Source organism: Pseudonaja textilis, chromosome 3, assembly GCF_049901715.1.
Source record: "Pseudonaja textilis isolate UNSWEBS1 chromosome 3, rPseTex1.2, whole genome shotgun sequence".
Lineage (NCBI taxonomy): Eukaryota > Metazoa > Chordata > Lepidosauria > Squamata > Elapidae > Pseudonaja > Pseudonaja textilis.
In genome coordinates, this window is record NC_141992.1 from 58,524,705 (window position 1) to 58,547,002 (window position 22,298).

The 22,298-nt window shown below is 35.7% G+C and overlaps 1 protein-coding gene across 1 annotated transcript in view; it reads right to left on the reverse strand.

Moving 5' to 3' along the window:
* Window positions 1-2,695: 2,695 nt before the first annotated feature.
* The window catches only part of TRABD2B (TraB domain containing 2B), a 234,857-nt gene continuing 215,254 nt past the window's right edge, over window positions 2,696-22,298 (reverse strand). The window contains exons 5-7 of the mRNA XM_087928677.1: window positions 18,024-18,114; window positions 10,377-10,625; window positions 2,696-3,081 (exon numbers count right to left, since the gene is read on the reverse strand). Of these exons, the coding sequence (XP_087784803.1) occupies window positions 2,859-3,081; window positions 10,377-10,625; window positions 18,024-18,114 (563 nt within the window). The 3' untranslated portion in view covers window positions 2,696-2,858. The remainder of the gene's footprint in view (window positions 3,082-10,376; window positions 10,626-18,023; window positions 18,115-22,298) is intronic.

The following is a 22,298-nucleotide window of genomic DNA, read 5'->3' on the forward strand; positions in this document are numbered from 1 at the left end:
TAGTTTTAAACTCTATCCATGTCAGTTCTTTGTTCAGAAATGTAGTTTATTGTACAGTTAGCTGTAGTTTACATAAACAAGAATGGCGTGGAAGTAAGATTAAGTCATGGAGTTTAAAGCCTTAATTTTTGGGTGGAAAATAATAGAGCTGCCAATCTTGCTTTGGGAATCCTTCTAGTGTTTTATAACCAAACTATTGCTATAGTTTCATATGTTGGCAAATTCGTATTTTTAAGACACATTTTTTTTCTATATGATTTATAATTGAATCAAAGAATAATGGGGGGAAAGTATTCTAACACTGACAACTATAATGAAGAATTAAAAAAAGAGAGAGGAAGGAATAGATTTGTGCCTCTATTTGTGCCTCACCACCTACACTTGCTTCAGTGATATATTACATAATGGACATGCAAAATTTGAAATACTTAAGATTACCCCAGATTGTCTTGGCAAGTTTGTCATCCCACAGTTCACTTTTCACATACAATTTCACAGATTGTATGCCAAATTCAGGGGTGGGATGCTACCGGTTCTGTCTGGGTCTATAGAACCAGTCGCTCTGAAAAGCAGCAAACGTAAGGTCAGGCTCTTACCTGACCTTTATTTCCTGCTTTTTCAACCTCAGCTGCTTTGCGTGGCATGGCTGAGGTTGAAAAAGCAGTAAAAAAGGCATTTTTCAAACACTGCGCACCTGCACGCAGCCCTTATCATCTGTCTGGGTGGCACAGCTTTAGGTGTATTGCACACGTGCGCAGCGTGTGTCTGGTGCAAACCATAATCACCAAACCAGTAGTAACACCGGTTGAATCCTACCCCTGGCCAAATTGATTTCATAGCAGTAAGAAGTCAGTATCACTAAAAGGGACCTAATCACATTGTTTTGGCTTTTTTGAGTGTGAATGGTAGGAGTGATATGGATATGACAGGCTTCTGACAAGCATGTTGCTTAAATTCAGCTGCAGAATGGCCAAGCTTTAGCAGCATGGTTTTAAGCTTATGGAGATTGGGGTGATGGAGATGGAAGTCCTTTTGAGAACCTCCTGCTCCCATTCTGATCCTTAATTTTGAAATACTGTATCCTCCCCTGCCCCCATCAGAATATTCTAAATCAACAATTATACAAATAAATATCAGGATGGCAATCAGGATGTCTGATTTTGTATAATATATGAATCCGTATTTATTTTCTTTCCATACATTATCAATAGACTGCTTAAACTTTATTTTGAAATAAATCATAAATAAATTATTTATGATTTGCCTGATTTGTCCTTTGAAACTATGCATTATGACTTTGTTGATCATTTTTGCAACTGCTAATGAACGAAATCTTTGATGTATTGGGAACCATGCCTTTCACAAGGTCTGCTAAGGAAATGTAACATCCATATAAACAAGTCTTCTTCAACTTAGGGGTCTCTAGAAATTTTGGTTGGGAATCTTTGTAGTCCAATACCCCTAACACAGTAGGATCAAAAGTGGGGTGATAATTAATTAATGATCAGGCTACTTTAAAAGAAGTACATTAATAAAATTATGATAGTTATAAGGCAGAATTACTATAAATTTGGAATTGCACTCTAATCCTTCAAGCCTTAGTTAGGTAGTTCACATGTTTAAACAGAGAATAAGAGTGAACCATAACTTGTAAATTTGAATGTAAAAGGAAAATATGCTTTGGGGTATTGAAAAAAAAGCAGCAACAACTAATTGAATTGGAATATGCAAAAGGAGATAGAGGAAAGACAGAACAAATTAGCACTAGCCTTATTCTTTATCTGTTTCTTTGAGTAATAGTTTCCATTTTAGTTTTAAAGAAAAAATGTATTTCTATTGTGCTGGCTGCATAGGAAAGATTTAAAACCTCTGGAAAAGGAAAACATGGGGAAAATGTCAATTTTCTCATAGCTATAGCATTTAGACCTATATACCACTTTGCAGTGTTTTACAGCCCTCCCTAAGTGGTTTACAGAGTCAGCATCTTGCCCCCAACAATCTGGGTCCTCATTTTATCAACCATGGAAGGATAGAAGGCTGAACCAACCTTGAGCCTGGTGAGATTTGAACTGCCAAATTGAACAGCTGGCACTCAGCAGAAGTAGCCTGCAGGACTGTACTCTAACTACTGCACCACCATGGCTCAAATAATTATTTCTGTGCCATATTACTTAGATGAAACATCTTTTACATTTGAAGATAGTACAAAATATATCTGTAGAATAAGAGAAGCATGTCTATTAGTAATTATAGTCCCATACTTATCTTAAGGCAATTAGTTGAACTATTCTGTCTCATCCAGAAGCATGTAAAAATAATTTAGCTTCTTTGTACTGACTCAGAAAATAGTAGAGTATGAAAGTCCCTTGACTTCAAACTACAACAGGTAATAGATAGTAATAGGTAATTTAAACAATCCATGAAACCCTAATACCTCTGAATTTGAGTATCCACAGCATTATGCTGTTTTATTGGCTGAATGATGGAGTTAATATTTGCAAGGACCAAAATGCCAGTTCAATAAATACATTATTTTTTCTTCTTTTTATATTTATATATATATTTATATATATATATAAAACATGTATATAACATGTATATTTTACAGACCCCATAGCAGTATGGGAAATAAAGATCCTTCTACAAAAAGAAGATGTTAAGTTAATGTACAAAATAAAGCTTTAGTGTTTTTTTTAAAAAAAAACCCATCTGGGCAAGAAAGTCTTATACCAGTTAGTAGTGCTAGCACTTCTTTGCTTGAAAGGCCCAGGTGAAGCAAGGAATTGAGAAGATATATTATCAGGTGAATGTTATCTGCTTTCCCTTTTTGGATATTGCACCTCAAAGACCTTCTTTTGTCAGGAAGGATTCAGTAGATCTAAAAGAACAGAAGCCATTGCTGTGAGCACAGAGACAATGCAAAGTGATGCTATGGTGCTTTCAAAGGCACAGCTTTTGAGGTGATGGTGGAATACGAGGTCTGGGTGTGGCTGTTGCTCCACCTGGTTTGAGAACCAAATAGATGGGTTGACAGAGATGAGTCCATCCGTCATTCTGATATCCGAAGGCATGGTGGTTGTGCTACAAATAAACACATGAAGAAAATATTATTCCATTTAATTCTGTTCAGGTGAGTTGGGAAAAATAAATAATATTTTGGATATTCATTCCATTTTAATAAAACTGGTGCATAGTCAAATAAAATCAAGAGTACCAATAAAGGAGAATATTTGTAGCTCAGGGTTGAAATAAAGGGTCCTTGGTGCTCTCTGAGCTTGCTTGTTTTCTTGAAGACGTTTCATTACCCAACTAGGTAACATCATCAGTGCTAGTGAAGATATTACCTAGTTAGAGTAATGGAACATCTGCAAGAAAGCAAGCTAGCTCAGAGAGCACAGCAAGGACTCCTCAAAATAAAAAGTCTCACTAATCTTTTGAATAAAAAAAATGGCCACACATAATTACTTTCCCCTCATAGTTGTCACAGGAAAGGGGTAATATAAGAAATGACATTTTTTATGTTTAAGATAGAAATAAACAATACAGTCTACTGTGGCAATGGAAAAAGTCATCCTTTAGTTGAACTCAACTCCTGCTGACTGAGGCAGTTTTCTGGCAACAGTGGGTAGTGTTTTTGTGCTTCTTCTTCCTAATGTTATCTACAGATCTGGTTTGTAGTGGTTCAAATCAAGTCCATATATGTTCTAATCAGGTTCATCAGAATGAAACTCTGCTATATTCTGCCTTCTGTTGGCATGAAATAATCTTCATCTGCACTTCATTTGCAACAATAGCAGTGTCATTTTTTTAATTCCACAAAAAAACCTCTTTAACAATCTTTAATAGCAGTATCCTGGCAGTGTTTACTTGAATAATATCCCCTTTCCCTCAGCAAATACAACTGTATGTTAAACTATATGAGGGACATGGGAAAGAGTTGAAGAATGCATTTGGGAGAAACTTCAGAGTAAAAAGAAGAATTAAGAAACAAGATAGGTCATAAAAAGAAACAAAACAGAGAAAAAGGCTTAGAGTTTTCTCATTTGCAAATTCATCTGAAAATTATGTAGTTATTGACTATTTGGCATTTCCAATGGAAAGAGGATTGGTTTTAAATTTTGTCCCAGAAAACACCTAGTTTTTTCTTAGCACAGCCCACAAGCGTTTCAAACTAAAACTATCATGTGGGGTCACTAACATTATTATTTTTGAGATACTCTAGATGAAAAAGACCCCACACCTTTCAATAGACAATAGGCCTGTTCTTATTGAACATACTTTGCCAAGTTATTCCCTCCCCCCTTAGCTAGATTATGAAAATGAAATACTACTGTATATATTTGAAAGATAGTCTCCACTGACAAAAACTGGTGCTTAGATTTACTGTTTCAGACAACTGCAGAGGGGTGAATGCCTTGAAAAATCTAATAACCTTTGAAGCATGTGCTTGGAATGATTATTCCATCTCCAATCTAATGAATTAAAGATGTGAGAGGGTTTTTTTTTAATTTGGCAAAAAGAATTTCATCCTTATTAAAAACAGTCTGTCAGGAAATGATAGTTCATTCTTTGTAATAAAAAGCAAAACAATTCTGAAGTTGCTACAACTGCTCAGGCTGATGTGGCTGAAAAATATCATGGATTTTCATGAAGTGCCTGTGTGGTCCTCAGACAACACAGAACAACGTTAACTCTCCCTTTTGCCCTCCCAAAAGCACTTTGATTCTTTTTGTAATATTTTGGAAACATCTCTTTACAATACCATATACTATGACTTATTACTACAGTGGATCCCAAGGTTTTCCAAAGAATCAACCCATTTTTTCATCTAAGTCTCTGCTTTGATAGTAGACTCTTTCTGTATGTATCATTTAGTTTGTCAATTTTTCTCAGCTAGACAAGGCAGAAGGAATTCTGGATAGGTATAAAGTCTGGATAGTTAAAAGACTGTCCTACAAAAAGGTCTAACTGCATTCCCTAACTGACTGACATCTCTGAGAGGCACCATACTGGGCAAATCTCATCCCTAAGCAGAGACAAAAACTATTTCACTATGAAGTTATTTAAGGCTACTTAATTAATATGAAACTAAATGACTATATTTGGAAACACAAGTTGAAATGAGCTTCAAATTCTGCTATTGTAACAGGAGTTTTGTTCGCAGATCTTTTATCTTTCTCTTATGTGGGAGTTAAGGAGTATTTAGCTGTCTTGGCCGTGCATATTCCATATTATTATCTTTTTGCAACAGTATAAACTTGAGGTAAAAAGCAAATTTGATAAAAAGCCAATTCTCAAGAGCACATTTCCTTCTTGTTCATTGCTCAGAAGAAGTGTTTAAATGGGACAGACCTTGAAGAAACAATGTACTCTTCTCCCCTTAGATTATTAGGAATTATTAGCACTCCAAATAGTCTAAGAGTTGAACAAAGCTTGGGCTTTGTTCTTTATTTTGTCTGCCAAAGCCCACAGCAGTCAGTTGTGGCCCTGAAAATTTTGAGAATCCTTGTGTTGTACAGATCAAAATTTCATTTTTAAAATGCTGATTTATTGCTAGGATCTAACTGAAATGATATCACTAATGTTATTCATTGGAAGAGTTTTTTTATTATTTGTTTGTCAAACATGTATAAGATAACAAGTATAAGTATGAACATGAACAAAAGAAGTAAATACCGATAAATGGGGACAGTAGGACAGGGACAGTAGGCACATTGGTGAGCTTATGCACGCTCCCTTTAAGGACCTCTTAAGAATGGAGTGAGGTCCACGGTAGGCAGTTTGTGATTGAAGCTTTGAGGGTTTGAGGCTGTAACAATGGAGTCGGGTAGAGCATTCCAGGTGTTGACTACTCTATTGCTCATATTTTCTGCAATCGAGTTCGGAGCGGTTTACCTTTGCCCGTGTATTATTGTGGTTGAAGCTGAAGAAGTTGTTGACTGGCAGGATGTTATAGTAGACAATTTTTTGAACTATGCTTAGATTGGACTGCAGGTGGCACAGTTCCAGATTGTCCAAACCCAAAATTTCAAGCCTAGAGGCATAGGAAATTCTATTGTGAGTAGAGGAGTCGAGTACTTTTCTTGAGAAATACCTCTGAACCCACTAAATTGTGTTAATGTCCAATATACAGTGTAGGTTCCATGTGGACGAGCTGTATTCGAGAATTGGTCTGGTTTTTCACACACATTTGTTTAGAAAAGGCTCTCATAGTAGAAGAGGTGAAAGGAAAGAGAGGAGGACAGCCAGTAGCAAGGTGGATGAGCTCAGTTATAGTGGTGATGAAGACCTGAAGGACCAAGTTAGGGACAGATTGTTGTGGAGAACATTTATATGTGTGGTCACTAAGATTTGATGGCACACAATCTCTCACTCAATTAATTGATTTGTTACCATGCAAGTTATTTCACATTAATTGCATATCCAGTTGCCATACTTGCAACAGACTTGATAGCCCCAAAGGATGAAGCATTGTAGTGAAATAGGTGAAGCTGTTCTCCATGTCTTGAAAGAGTAGAGGCCTCATTCTTTTAATCATCTTTTCTCCTTGTTGGAGAGGCAACATTCTGAAGGGTCATGCTTTAAACACTGTAAAAAACCTACTACTGAAATTTAAACGTATGTTGTAACCCACTGTATCTATTTAGCACAATTATGAGTTTCGTGTTGCTTTTCTTTTCCTCATAGTATACTGATTTCCTTCTGGAAAATGTGAACCAGTTTTAAATTAATTATGTTTAAACTATAAGGCTACTAACATGTAAACAGATCAGAGCCCTCCTCCCACAATTATTCATGATTTTGGGAACATGTAAAAAAGAATATCTAAGAGAGATAAAGCACTTTTTGGATTCAAAGTCATAAATAAATTATTGGTATAGTAAAAGAAAGGAATGAAGTTACCTAAGTATTACATTAGTATGCAATACTAATGGAGAAATGATAGGATAAGGCTTTCATGTGGGTCATTTTAGGACAGGGGTCTCCAACCTTGGCAACTTTAAGACTTGAGGACTTCAGCTCCCAGAACTCCTCAGCCAACTGGCTGAGGAATTCTGGGAGTTGAATACCACAAGTCTTAAAGTTGCCAAGGTTGGAGACCTCTGCTTTAAGACATCTGACTGTTTCTCCATTTTTCCAATTCCTAAACTTTCATAGGAATATTTACTAGACAATATTTTAACAAAAGAAGTATAGGATGATTTAGAATTGGAACAAAAACTAAAGTCAGAATGAGAAAATTGCTTACTTGGGAAACAAAAGAAAAGGGAAAAAAATCTACTGGCATGATTTTTTTTAAAACTGAGATTTTACTGAGACCTCGCAATTCAAACAGCAGCTTATTTTCTTAAAATATTTGTTTAGAAGATTTAATTAATATATTTGGCATGCCTTGACTATTAACATAAGACAAAAAATCTCAAGTAAAAGCCATGCATGGAAAGAGAGATTTAGACATTGTCAATTTATTTACAAAGTCTGCATTATTACTATTAACCTTCTCATCACTCCTTATCAGTCATCCCCTCCCACTTGTGACTGTATGACTGTAACTTTGTTGCTTGTATCCTTACGATCTATATGGACTGTTTTCTAGTGTGATTTGATTGCTTATTGTACCTTATGACTATTATTAAGTGTTGTACCTTATGATTCTTGACTCTTGATTAATGTATCTTTTCTTTTATGTACACTGAGAGCGTTTGCACCAAGACAAATCCTCATGTGTCCAATCACACTTGGCCAATAAAGAATTCTATTCTATTGTTTATGCTCTTCCATTCTTTTACCTGCATGTTTTATCTTCGTTTATCATATCTATCAGGCAACTAGGTCTCCCAAGAGCAGCTGTTGCACTACTTGCACAGGTGCAGCCTCATGAACCTGGGCAGGATTGTGCTGATACAACTAAAATGTAGATATGATCCTTTTCCAATAGTTGATTTATATGCATGGTGTTATGTACATGGTGTTACATGAATATGTAATTTAATATATGTACATGTAATTTACGGAGTGCTCACAAGTCTACATAATCAAACTTGACTAGGTTGAGGGTGTTTTTCCTAATTCCTCTTTTGCTCACATCATTGTTTTTAAAAACATCCCAGAAAAAAAGAAATGGCAACTATTTCCTTTCCACCTTGTTGCCAACACAACTACATGGATGTGACCATGAAGTCCCCAAGAGTCAACCTTGACCTGAAGAAGACCTTACTTATTATGTAAATATAACTAGGATAGTAAGGTAATCATTTATTTTATAAAAGTCTCATCCAGTCTTTCAAAGCATTGCTCCTCTTCTCTCTCATGACAAGTGTTGCACTCATGTTGTGAACATCAACCATACCTTCTCTGGGGCTTTTAAGTAATGGAGAAATGGTCTTATCCATTCAAGTGGATACCATTACATATGATCTGTGCCTTCTTGAGCAATTTTGAAATGGGGCTCTACATCAGAGATACAACTTCCTACTGATTTCTGGAAAGAAAACCAACTTCCATTCCTTTGGGTAGGCATAATCTATTTTAAAGGCCAAAAAAATGCCCTTTTGCGAAAGTTACAGACATCCCAAGTGATGTACTGTCTTTTTTCATGATGTCACCATGTCACTGGGGCTTTGGATCCCCAAAATATAGGGAAAACATTTGCAAATCCTTGACAGAATAAAAATGTCCATGCCACTCTCTGATGCCCTTGTTCTAAAGTTGAGAAGCAAACTAAGATAAACATACTCCATTTGAAACTTGCGCTGTGCCTTCTCTACCTTATCCTTGTTTCAGGTTTTGATGTATCTTGCACAAGTATATTATGAGATCTGAGAAATGTATGGAGTATATATATTGAGCTGAAATATTCAAGAGATGAGTAAGTTTCAATCTGACATCCAAAACTGGGCAATCATATCCAAAAATAATCTGAAGGCCCTTCTTTGTGCCCAACCCTGTGCAGTCATTCATTTTGTACAGGTGAGGGTTCAAAAGGTATTTAGGAAAAGGAAACATATGGAAGTTTCAGCATCTCTCTATTCTCCGCAGCTCTAAGAACCTTTGCATATTGAGCATAAAGAACTGAAGGGCTGATAAATAAGCATAGGCAGAACTCCTGAAAACAGGGAAGGTTGCAAATATGAAGGACTAGTCTTAATCAGGTCTTGTCGTTTTCACACCAATGCCACGATGTTTGAATTAAGACTTCAATTAATGAACCTGATGCAGAAACAGGGCAGATAACATATGCACATGTATACACCTCCCCATGGCCTTGATATGTATACACCTCCCCATGGCCTTTGATAGAAACTTCACAGCTTCATAGCTTTTGGAGGAAGTGAGAGTACACACAAACAGCACAGTTCATGAATTCACAATAGCAAAATTCACCTTGCAGGATCAACTTAGTATAATTAAATATTCATCATGACAGAGAGTTCTGCTCCTCTCTCTCTCTCTCTCTCTCTCTCTCTCTCTCTCTCTCTCTCTCTCTCTCTCTCTCTCTCTCTCCCTCCCTCCTCCCTCCCTCCCTCTCTCTCTTCATAACTATGTATATACTTATACCTATTATCTTGTAAATGATTGATAAATCAAATAAATAAATAAAAATAAATACACTGCCTAAAAAGGAAGGGCAAAATGTCTGAAATTCTAGCACGATTGATAAGAGCTATTTCTGGCTACAATTAGTGCAGTTTATTGCAGTTGCCTTTAATCACTCCTTGTACATCTCTCCATCTCCCTCCCTCCCTCCCTCTGTTTTCTCTCCCTCCCTCCCTCTCCCTCTTCCTCACTCCCTCTCCCCAACCCTCTCTCTCCCTCCCCTCTCTCTCTGTGCAAATGTTTAAGCTAAAAGATTTGCCAAAGCACTTTAATAGTAATGATGTTTTCCTTTGGTATTGAGTATCTATTGTCCACATGCTACAAAAATGTCATTTTTTTTTCATTCTTATCCTTTCAAGTGGAGAGCACACATGCTGGGAAGGAAAGGAAACTTTGCTCCTGAGATTTAAGAAACAGAAACACAAAAATAAAGACTTCAGCATTATAGGAAGCTGGGGACAGACATAAATTATTATTTACCTTCACAAGTAAATAATAATTATCAAAAGATTTATAATTGAGAGTCCTTATGCTCTGTTGATTGTCTTGTCTTCTTTTCCCTGATTTTACACAGACAGCAATAAAGGTTATATGAAGCGGTTGAGAATGCTCTGAATCTAGAAACAATGTATATCTGTAGAGTTTCTTACAGATTTTATAGCCCTGTCATGAATTAAGGAGATTAAATTACAAGAGTTTTCCATGTGGACCTAAGGAGTCTTGTCCTTTCAAAGCAGCACGAATGACAGGGTTACTAGAAATAAGCACATGATACTCACCCTTCTTCTATCCGGACCCATAGATCATTGAATTGCCTTTGGCGGTGGATTTTATATTGTTTCTTGTGCCAGTTTTTCTGCCGTCCAAATTCTTCTAGCTGGCTGATGCTATCTGGTAACAGGAGGTGTGGAGGAAGGCTATCTTCTTCATTGGCAGGAGGAGGTGCTGAAGACGAAGACAACCGTACATGCTCAATGACAAGCGGGGCAGCTGTTGCAGAAGAAGGGTGATATCTGCTTGCCTTGGGACTGCAAAATAAGTTGATTCATCAAGAAGTGATGTGTGAAATAGGATAGAGAAATTCAGATATTAAACACAACCTCTGCTCTTCCAAGGCCTCTTAGCTTTATTGTATCAAAGACACTTATACCATGAGCTTTCCTCCTTACTGTACCAATAATCAACATAGATACATATTAATTCAAAGTTTAAGAGACTACAGAACAGGCAGTGCATTCACCCAAGGAAATGTGGGCAGATAATGATACTTGAAATGTTCCCATACAATGGCCATGATAAAGGCAAAGAGTCACACCTGAAGATTTTACTGTCAGTTGGTATTCTCCATATACCCCAAAGGAGTATAGCTTTCATTCATCATGACTTCAATCTTAGCACAATGGAAATGTGTGTACATTGTATTAGTAAGGATTTTAATATCATAAATTGCTTCATGATATTAAAAAACATACTTAAGCATGCAGGTAGTCCTTGACTCACAACCATTCATTTAGTGACCATTTGAACTTACAAAGGCACTCAAAAATGTGACAACCTTTCCTTGTACTTAAGACTATGACAGCATCCCCAAGATCAAAATTTGGGCACTTGGCAACCACCATGTATGTATGACAGTTACAACATCCTGCATTCATGTGACCATTATTTGTGACTTTCCCAGGCATCTTCTGAGAAGCAATGGGAGATGTCAAACTCACTTAATGACCACAGGAGTCAATTGAAGTGATTCCCTTAAGAATTATTAAAACAGCTTGTAAAATTGGACATGACCCACTTAATAACCACCACTTAACAACCAAAATTCTGGACTCAACTGACCAGAACTAACTTGAGGACTACCAGTAATGAGTTCTTTCTTCACTTACATTCAAATATCGACAATATAAGCATTGTATTTAGATAATAAATAATGAACTTTAAGATACTATTTCAAAGCCATTATCTTCCATAGATACTGGGCCACTTCCAGCATTCCTTGATAGAAGTATAATTTTTATTTTGATAGCAAGATTTTTTTTCTCTTCTTTTTTTTAAAGAGAGGGCAGTTTCTATTACACTGAGAAATTCTTTTTATTGCCATGAACTCACGCTTCCAAAAGTGTTATTTTGAGACTATATGTATACATAGGGAATTCTTTTCAACATAATTTGACACAAATTGTGAATTGCGTGGGCTTCGCTCTGTTTCCTTTGAGTAGATATGTTTTGCTTTGTCTTTGAAAATACTAATTTACTGCAGTTTTGTAAATATATCCTGAGCTGCATTACCTTATTAGATGAGAAATGGACAAGAAATATAAAGCAGCCACTTAAACCATAGTGTATTAGGGTCAACCTATAAGTTTAATATGTAATTATTCTGCACTTTTGTGCTTTGATCCCTGCAATATTCAGGAACAAGTAAAAATTAATTACATTGGATATAATAATGATATGGCTAGCCAACTTCTACACAAAATACAACAGTCTTGAACTTGAATAGAACTACCAGGTGTTTTTATAGATTTATAGATTTGAATGGATGTATATGTATCTATACTTACATATTTAGATAAAGGACTTTGAAGAAGCAGGATAAAAAGAGCATTGATGCTTTTGAACTTTAGTGTTGGACAATACCACGATAGACAAGAAAACAAACAAATCAATCACTGAACAACTGAACCCAGAGTTCTAATTATGGCAAGACCTAGCTCTCTAGAAATGCTGTAATATTAACAAAGATAGAGAAAGAGAATAGGAAGACCAGAAGTAAAGTGGATGGGCTCAGTTACAGTTGTGATAGATGTACTGTTGGAAGAATGAAGGGCTACTGGAAACATATATGATACTCCTAGAAAAAAAAAATCTACAACTAAGAGTTAACACTATATGATGTCTGTCTGTCTGTCTTTTCATCATAATCATCCTTTTTTAATGACCCCATAATTCCTTGCAAGGTGAAGTCTGGGCAACTGAATGGAGCTGAGTGTTTACTGGCTAGATGCCCTTCCTGTCACCAATGAGGAGGTTATTTTTGGTGCAGATATATTCTCAGTGTGCTCAGAGAGAGAAATATCTGCCCCTATCTAAGATTGAACTCACAGTCTCCTGATTGTGAGGCAAGAGCTCCATCTCTAGACCGCCTCACTATCTATCTATCTATCTATCTATCTATCTATCTATCTATCTATCTATCTATCTATCTATCTATCTATCTATATATCTGAATATTGTGGGATTCTCTGTTTTCAATTACTTTTGCATATTCAGTAAGATCTAAGAGAGATGGCATGTTCTGAATCCTGTCATTTAGGCAAATGTGATGAGATAATCTGTTATTACTCTATCCTTTGGAATAGCATTGTTCCTGAGATTTGGCTGGTCCCCATAAAGCCTTGTCTTTTAAAAGGCATTAAAAACATGGTTGGTTTGTTTTTTTGTCCCCAGACATCAAGTCTGGGTGTGATAGGTTCCACTGAATGCGTTTGTCTTGGTGCTTTGTGTGCATATGTCTCAGTTTTGGTTTATGTTTTTATGTTTTTCTATTATGTGCTTGGTATGAAATTTACTACTGTTAGTTGATGATGGAGGCCATCATCACTGAGCCATGTACTGACTGGGTGGCTATAAAAATGTATATAAATGATCCACAAATTGAAACTATGTTGTCAGCAGTAAGTTATATCTTTTCAACCTGACAAAGTGTAAATTCTTTGGTCGTAAAATAGTCTGGCCACTTGTGCAACCAGTTCCAGAAAGGGCTATTCCTTCAATACAGAACCCCAAGTTCTTACTTTGTAGCTTTCCAACATTCAACTCTGTAACTGAAAGAAAAAGTTATACTTGTAGAAGGCATGGCTTTATGAATTTTCCCTAATTTACCTATCATTTTGAGTCAAACATAACTTTTATATCAATGGTAGGATTCATTTTTCTTTACTACCAGTTCTGTGGGCGTGGCTTGGTCAGCGTGGCAGGGGAAGATACTGTAAAATCTCCAGTCAGAGGTGGTATTTGCCAGTTCTCTGAACTACTCAAAATGTCCACTACCGATTCTCCAGAACTGGTCAGAACCTGCTAAATACCACCTCTGCTTTATATTAATCTTGCCTTGTGGACAATTTAGAAACTACAGCTAGTACAAAGTGTAGCTGTGCTCTTGTTTGACTAGAACCAGTCAATCGAAATATACTCCCTCAGTTCTATTGTACTCCTTCTGAACTAGGATCCAAAATAACATTGGTCAAATTATCAGGAGGACTGCATTTGCCCTTGTTTTAAAAGGCACAACTATTGGTCTACATTAAAAATCACACAGAACTTCTTTGTTCAAAACCTATTATTTGAGACGATGCTTCCCAAGTATTTTAAGCTGTTTTCACCCACATTATCCACTCAGTGCCCAAACTATCAGCGCTATTGGGTATCAATTGATTTTATTACAATAATATGTCATATATTGGATCAAACATTTGCTCTGAGCCTGAAAAAAATCTCTGTGGACAGTGGTTTACCACTCTCTGCATTGCTCCATTCAGATATAATTATAAACCTAGAATTTTTAACCATGGAATGTTGGCTAAACCACATTGGTCAGATTGGTGGCTAATGCTTAAATTAAAATTTTCATTTAAAAGAAATATGGCATAATACCATATCTGAATCCAGCCAAAGGCTGTGAAATAGTTCAGGTAAAGACAGGAAATTAGAAATAGTGCATTGTGGGTTTTCAATAGCTTTCATGAGTAATTAAAATGATTTCAGCACATTCTGAATCATTGTGGTTCACTTTAAACAGATTAGCTTTGGAAACCATTTAATTAAATATATGAAGCTTCCTAGACTGATGGGCTCATTATATTGAGGTGGTGGTGGAGGGAATGAGTGCAGGGCAGATAGGAGTGACTACAAACAAGCTACAGACTTCTGTAGATAAGCTGGCATTCTCTATAGGCGCATGATACCACTTGAAACCTCTGTAACCACTTGGGATAGTACAAAGTGTAGCATCACTTGATTTCAGAGGAACATCAATGAAGACTGAAGAGTTCCATCTACAAAGCAGAAGTGCAATGTGAAAGAAAACAGTGTAAACCAATTCCAATCTACTTTACTGAAATCTTTTTGAGGGACTGACATTCCCTGGAAACATACTGCAACAGCTACAGTTGCTGGACTCCTGAAGTACACATAGACATAGAACTGCTTTTAAAAATGGTCTAGACCAGGGGTCTCCAACCTTGGCAACTTTAAGACTTGTGGACTTCAACTCCCAGAATTCATCAGTCAGCGAAGCTGGAATTTTCGGAGTTGAAGTGGGAATTGAAGTCCACAAGTCTTAAAGTTGCCAAGGTTAGAGACCCCTGGTCTAGAAAGTTTAATTGGTTGAAATGTTAGCTGGGACTGGAAGATTACAGATAGTCCTTGACTTAAGCCCAAAATTTCTGTTGCTAAGCAAGATGGTTGTTAAGTGAGCATTGTTCCATTTTACAATCTTTCTTGCCAGAGTTCTTAAGTGAATCACTGCAGTTGTTAAGTTAGTAACATGGTTGTTAAGTGAATCTGGCTTGTCCATTGATTTTGCTTGTGAGAAGGAAGAAAAAGGGGATCACATGACCCTGGGACATAGAAACGGTCATAAGTCTGAACCAGTTGCCCAGCATCTGAATTTTGATCATGTGACCATGGGGATGCTGCAAGGGTCATGAGTGTGAAAAACAGCCATAAAACACTTTTTTCAGTGTTGTCACTAAGTGAATGGCAGTAAGTTGACGATTACCTGAGTATAAACATATGGCATTGCTTCAATATAATCAGTGATTCCAAGTCCTTTATTGGATCAAAGTCAAAATAATTGGCTTTGATCTTAAGGCCTTTCACGGACAGTTGTTCCTCATTGTAGTCTTGAAAATCTGTGAGTTTTAAAAGTCCTTGGATGCTCTCTTCAGATGAAGTGCTGGCATGCAACCAAGTGTAGACTGCAATTTTAAAGACGTTACCTCAACTCTAATTTTAAAATCAGATAAGCACCTTTTTATTTCCACAACTCTAGTTTGTTTTAACAATTAAAATTCTTCTGTAATCTCTCAGATCTGTTCAGCCTACTTTTTAATTTTCTGCTGTTAGAGGCTATGCCACTTCATATTTCTTTATTTTACCATTCCTATCGTATTTTAAAATATATTTTAGTTCAATGTTATAATTGATCAACTTCTTTTATTTATTAATGGAGAGCTAATTGATGTTATGAAGAAAATAAGATAGCAAATCACAAATGGTAATAAAATGAGTATATTATTTTATAGCATAAAATGTTGTGCATAATAAGGTGTGCTGAGGTTTAAACTGAATTGTCACTTGGATTGGGTTATTTTCACTTCTACAATCAACCATATATATAAATATTTCAACATAATCTGTACTCAAAAGAACTTGGCACTGAGAAAACTAATCTTGAAAAAAATATGTAAGTTGACTTTGTGCTGATATTTTTTTCTCTATCAAATGCTCACACCTGCAGTCAGAGCAGACAAGAATATAGAAATCAAAATTGAATATGGAAGTTAAGGAATTTCTTTCTTTTGATATATTTGCTACTATCTCTACAAAGTTGGTCATGGAATGTAAGATATCCTACAATTTTTAGCTTAGCTATTGTACATGTTGGCATTGTCCTTGTATTTTAATGTAACATTACTCCTATAGATTTATTTCCATATTGTTCTTGTATTTTAATGTTACTCCTATAGATTTATTTCCATATTGTTCTTGTATTTTAATGTTACTCCTATGGATTTATTTCCATATTGTCCTTGTATTTTAATGTTACTCCTATGGATTTATTTCCATATTGAGGAAAACAAAACAAAACATTGCTTATAGCACAGTTTCATTTGGAAAGATGTTATTGTCATGGCACTCTTCCATGTTTTATCAATTAATTTGCAAGTGCAATTTGCAATATTTAAACTAGGCCTTCCTATCCATGTGCTCTTCTTTATGCAGCTGTTTAAATATTAAGTCCTTAGGATAAGGACTTTTTCAAAATGCCCTCTCATTTTAAAAGGCCAGCTTATCAAGCATGTGGAAAAAAAATATCTGTGAGAGCCCCAAACAATGAAATACATTCTCTGGAATTTGCATTTGATCTAACGATCTTTCTTTTAAACAGTTGATTTATATATTTTCACATTACATGTATATGTCCTTAGTGAACTGCATATTGCCTGGATCAATTATTTTTATATAGTAATTCATTTCCCATTCCTAATCTCTACCTATACTATCCAATTTATAAAACTTGTTCAAAAATATTTTGTATCTTGCTTTTCTTTTCTTTTTAGAGTCGGTCTATCCATTTCTGCACAATCTATTTTTTTAAATTATATCATCCTCTGTAGGTGTTTCCTCATTTTTCCAATACTGCACAAATACAATTCTTGCTGCTGTCAAGACATGTAGTATTAAATATAGGTTCCCTTTATCATACTTTTCAGGTATTACACCTAACAAAAATATTTCTGGCTTAAAATCGATGTGTTGTTTTAACATTTGTCCAAGCATTTACATATTTTGTCCAATATTTCGTTGCTTTTACACTTGCCCATCAAATATGGTAATATGTCCCCGGTGTCTGGTTACATTTCCAATCTGACAATCTTTTCATTCCGGCATATTGAACCTTTTGAAGGTGTTATTTAATCTGGGCTTTTATTTTATGATTTTATATCTATCTATCTATCTATCTATCTATCTATCTATCTATCTATCTATCTATCTATCTTCTATCTATCTGGTATTCAGCTTTGTTCAGGTATTTTCCCACGTCATTATAGTTGTGCTTTTAAAGTTGTAGCAACACTTCGGCAGAATCTCATCTGCCATCATCAGGCTTCTGTTCACTCACAGACGAACACAATAGAGAAGCCTGATGATGGCAGATGAGATTCTGCCGAAATGTTGCTACAACTTTAAAAGCACAACTACAATGACGTGGGAAAATACCCGAACAAAGCTGAATACCATACACACACACACATATATATGTCTCGGTGTGTTCGGGTCTTTTCCCATGTAAGATTAAGATATCTTGGCAACGTTTCGGCGAGGTCCCACTTGCCATCCTCAGGCTGGTGCTTTCGGCTTTGTGCCAGTGCATATATATATAAAGATTGTATTTAAGAGGGAGAGACATAAGCTGCATTAACTGGCTTGTTTAGAGAAGAAAACAGGAACAAAACCATCAACAAATAATTTCTTCATATAGTAAGCTATATATGGCTTATCAATGGCTTATTAAAAATAACAACCATTTTTCTGTTCATGCTAGTTCTGGTCAATCAAAGTTGCTTATTGACATGAAAAGGAAAAAACTTTTATTACAATGTTAGATCAGCATATGAAAAAGGATCAATGAAGCTTACTTTTCTACTGGTTGTCCTGCAGGTATGTGCTCCACTTCAAATCCTGCTTGTCTCAGCACATCAATAACAGTGTTGTTGCCCAGGAAATGTCCTAAATCGATGAACAGTTATAACAGAAAACAGTTTGAGAAGCCAATGAAGCACATCCTCAGTTATGCTTTAACTCTGATCTGCCATTCTTTTCTAAAATAAAGATTTCATTTATTGTTGGATTTATAGACAAAGCTATCCAAAAGGATTTGAGTGGGTCATAAAGCAAAAATACCAATCAAATAACTAATCAGCATTGTGATTCTCCTATTTATTTTCCTATTTCATTGCTTGGGGATTGGGAACACTACACTGAAAAGTGTAGTGTTCCCAATCTACACTGAAAAGTTCTTGATGTTGAGCATTCCCGCTGTGACCTGCAAATATTGGGAAAGAAAGCTTCTAGACAGCTTCATGTAGAAACTTTTTGAAACATATGGGAGATGCATTTTGGCATATACTGTACTGTGATGAATCTTCGATGTCTCAATGTAGCTAGGTACATGTAATGAACATGCACTCCCATTAAACTTCATAATTTTTATATGGCAGGGGAAATACAGAGCTGAAGAAGCTTCTTGGATGAGAAGTGAAATGTCTTCAAAGAAAAACCAGAAAATCCAGTTGTTTCTTGAAAAAGCACTTTTGGGACAATCATGACCTGGATGACTGAGAATCTCCATAGACAGGAGAAATAGCTATATGTAAGTCATCTGATTTACATATATTGCATCAGCTTCAGTGTTTCATGTCATTAATGTAAGGCAGGAGGCCGTTTCTTAATCCTCTTCCCAAATGGCTCAAGATGGAATAATTTTGTGATCATTTCTATACATCTCAATCCATCACTGTCTAGATCAGGGCTCCCCAGACTTGGTAACTTTAAGACCTCTATGCTGGCTGGAGAATTCTGGGAGTTGAAGTCCACAAGTCTTAAAGTTGCCAAGTTTGGAGACCTCTAGTCTAGATTATTCTTTTCTATGTGTACAATAAAAGATCTTAAATAGTACATTCACATACTGTACACAAAATTACATAAAATCAAATTTTTAAAACTCCCTCACACATTCTCCATTCAAAACAACTTCTATAGCTGGGCTTAATGTTTAGGTCTAATTATGGAGGCTAATTTATAAGGCTCCTTTCAAGAAAATACATTTCCTTTTCTTTTTATCAAGGCATTTATTGATTCATAAGAAACAGTTCCATAAAAACATTAGGGATTATTTTGTACTTGTCTTTTCCTGCAGTTTGAAAGAATGAATCTCAGAGACCTAATAAGCAATCTATTATTTGCATTTTGCTTTGAAAATTTTTGCTGAATGAAGAAAATTACTCACTCTAACTCAGATTTTTTTTTACTGCTAAAATAGGTCATAGTTCTGTTTTATATCTCTATGTTACATCAGTGGCCAAAAGTGGAAAAGGGAAAAAGATGGATTAACATAACAACTCAATTTCAAAAGGTGACTTTAAAATTGCATCTGCAGTAAAAGCACAGAACTCATATATGATGAAAGCCAAACTACAGGATAGTCAATTTTCTATCAGATCCAAGTTCTCCAGGAGAGTGGCATAAAGATCTATTAATAATCTCAGCAATCACAAATGGGAACTGATATTGATAGTTTTTATTAAAGAAGCATTTTGAAAATTGACTTCAGTATATTATATGCTGGAAAGTGTCAATATATACTCTTGGACTTGTCAGAGGTAGTTTCAAATAGTATTTCATCTGCTTCAATTTACATCATTCTCTCTGTGATATATTTCAGATATTTTTGGGAAGGGTACAATTGTCAGCTACAGGTATACCCCCCCACGAATAACTGGATAGTTAATATACAAATCTAAATTCTCTATAACAGTATGTTCTGTGAAGCACAATGGTGTAATTAGATAGGTTTCTACGCTAAATGTAGCATAGATACCCATTTTAAAATGTATTAATCCTTTTTTTTACTGAATGTAAAAGTGTTCTTTCTTGCTTTGCTAATGGAAACCCTGCACATTTGGCCTTGCCTTACTATAGAAGCTAAGAACAACAGCTAAAAAGATTAGATCAATCATCTTACATTTTGCTTGCCAGTTGCCAACAAGATACCTAAGGGTCACCCAAGAAGAAGACATGAGTTTAATACCACCTGTTCATCACACTGTACATCTGACATTCATTGTGGTCTCATTCATTCTAGCAATCATAAGGATGGTTTCCAGCATCATATAATTTGTCAGTTTATAATCCAATTTGAGTTACTTTCAGGATGTGGAATCGGATACTACTTCCCAAATCAGATACAGTGATGCAGAGGACATTAATAAGAACCACTGCAATCAAGTAAAAAATCACTAGAATCAAGTCAAAAGTTATTAACATTCCACAACGGATCAGGTTCAATATAGCAATACAAATGTTCTTTACTTTGGTACAACAGTTTTAAAAAAATAGGACTATTCTGGAAAATAATTCAATAAAAAAATTTCTTGTTCACAAGGGTGCCATTCAGGTGATATATTCATCTTATTGCATGGCAGCCCCTCCTTTCTAACAACCCTACAGTGCTCTGCATTGTGCATAGTGAACAGTCCAGATGAATGCATTTATCTGAGCTCATATAAATATATGTGTGGTGGAAGCAAGAAGGATGCTTTGAAAAAATGTTTTATATTTTATCTGACTCTGGAGATTGTCTCCAAATGTCTTTGCTTGCTTAGTACGCATTCACAGACACAGAGAATTAAAGGGTAAACTTATTCAAGAGAGGAACAGATAATTCATTTACAAAAGGCGTCCACCAGTAATGTCTTTGACATTCTATAAAAAGAAGAGAGAGAAAAGAGAGAGAGAGACCTTGCCTAGCTATTATCTGCACACAACTGAAAGTCAAACTTCCTATACGCAATTCTAGCAAAGCCATTTTCTGCAAAATTAAAGGACCTATGCGAACAGGGTCAATTGTTTTCCTCAAAACAAATCAGATGTTTTCAACCATTTAGCTCCTTTACTCTGCAGTGTCTATATTCTTGGTCCCTGTTGGTCTCAATTACCAGATTCCAACAATTAGCACAGCTACATATTTAACTGCAGACCAGCTTAATCAAGTGGAGTAAAATAGAAAGAAGCACATTCTGTAGAAAATACTGGCACTTTTTGGTTCCTTCTTCAAGTTTTGCATTTTTAAAAAGGTCACATATAATTGGCTGAGATATCCATCTCTAGCTGAAAGATATCAGAATGTTATTGTGTATGCTCAAAATGTCTTGTCAGGACATTTTGATACATTTATCTTTAATTAAGAAACAGGAATAACTCGAGCCCAGCTTTAAAAAAAAGACATGAGCTGCTTCTAGAAGAAGTTTTACTGTGCAATTCCTCTGCTTATACAATTCTCCACAAAAGAAATCTTAAAAATCAAAAAGTTAACATTTTTACAGTATCTGTGACTGATGAACCACCCATTTGAAAGGATTCATAATATTTCTTTTTCTTGATACAATATAATTTAGCCATGGTATAATGTAATTAAATGACTATTGAATGGAACTAGATCTTGAGAAAGTTACATTTGCATTAATCGTGTAGTCTGGAACTAATGGGGACTAAATTCCAAGACATCTGAAAAGTACCAAATTGTCAGTGTTTATTGTAAGCTATTGTGCTCATTCATTTGCACTCTCACTTTGTGTAAATATTATGCAAATAGTCATGACTACAAGCTTGCATTTATACTGGCAGGGCTCATTACAAAGCCCTTCCAATGAAGATAGAAAAAATGGTAAGATACATTGGCTACCCTTATCATTATTCTACCCATTTCTCCAAATGCAACATTTCTATCAGACAGAGAAAATACAGATTTATTCATTGGCTTGCTTTGCATAGTATAGGATTTGTGGGGGGTGGGGGTGGGGTGGGGTTCTTAGGTCCATGTCATTTCTGCTGGGAAATTCACAAAAATGTGACTAACTCAACACTCCATGCAGCCATATCATTTCAAATACTCTGCTAATAAGAGGGTATTCACACTATTATTTTTATTATTAACAATATCATTTATCCTGACTTTCCAGTAAAAAGAAAAAATATCACTCAGAGCAGCTAATAATAAACAAAGCTAATACAACTAAAAACCATGCAAAAATTGTAATTGTATCAAAATCTACTACATGGTTGAAAGGCATATTGCAAAACAACACCTTGATATCCTATCTCAAAGCAGAGAGGTAATGGGATCAGCTCTAAAG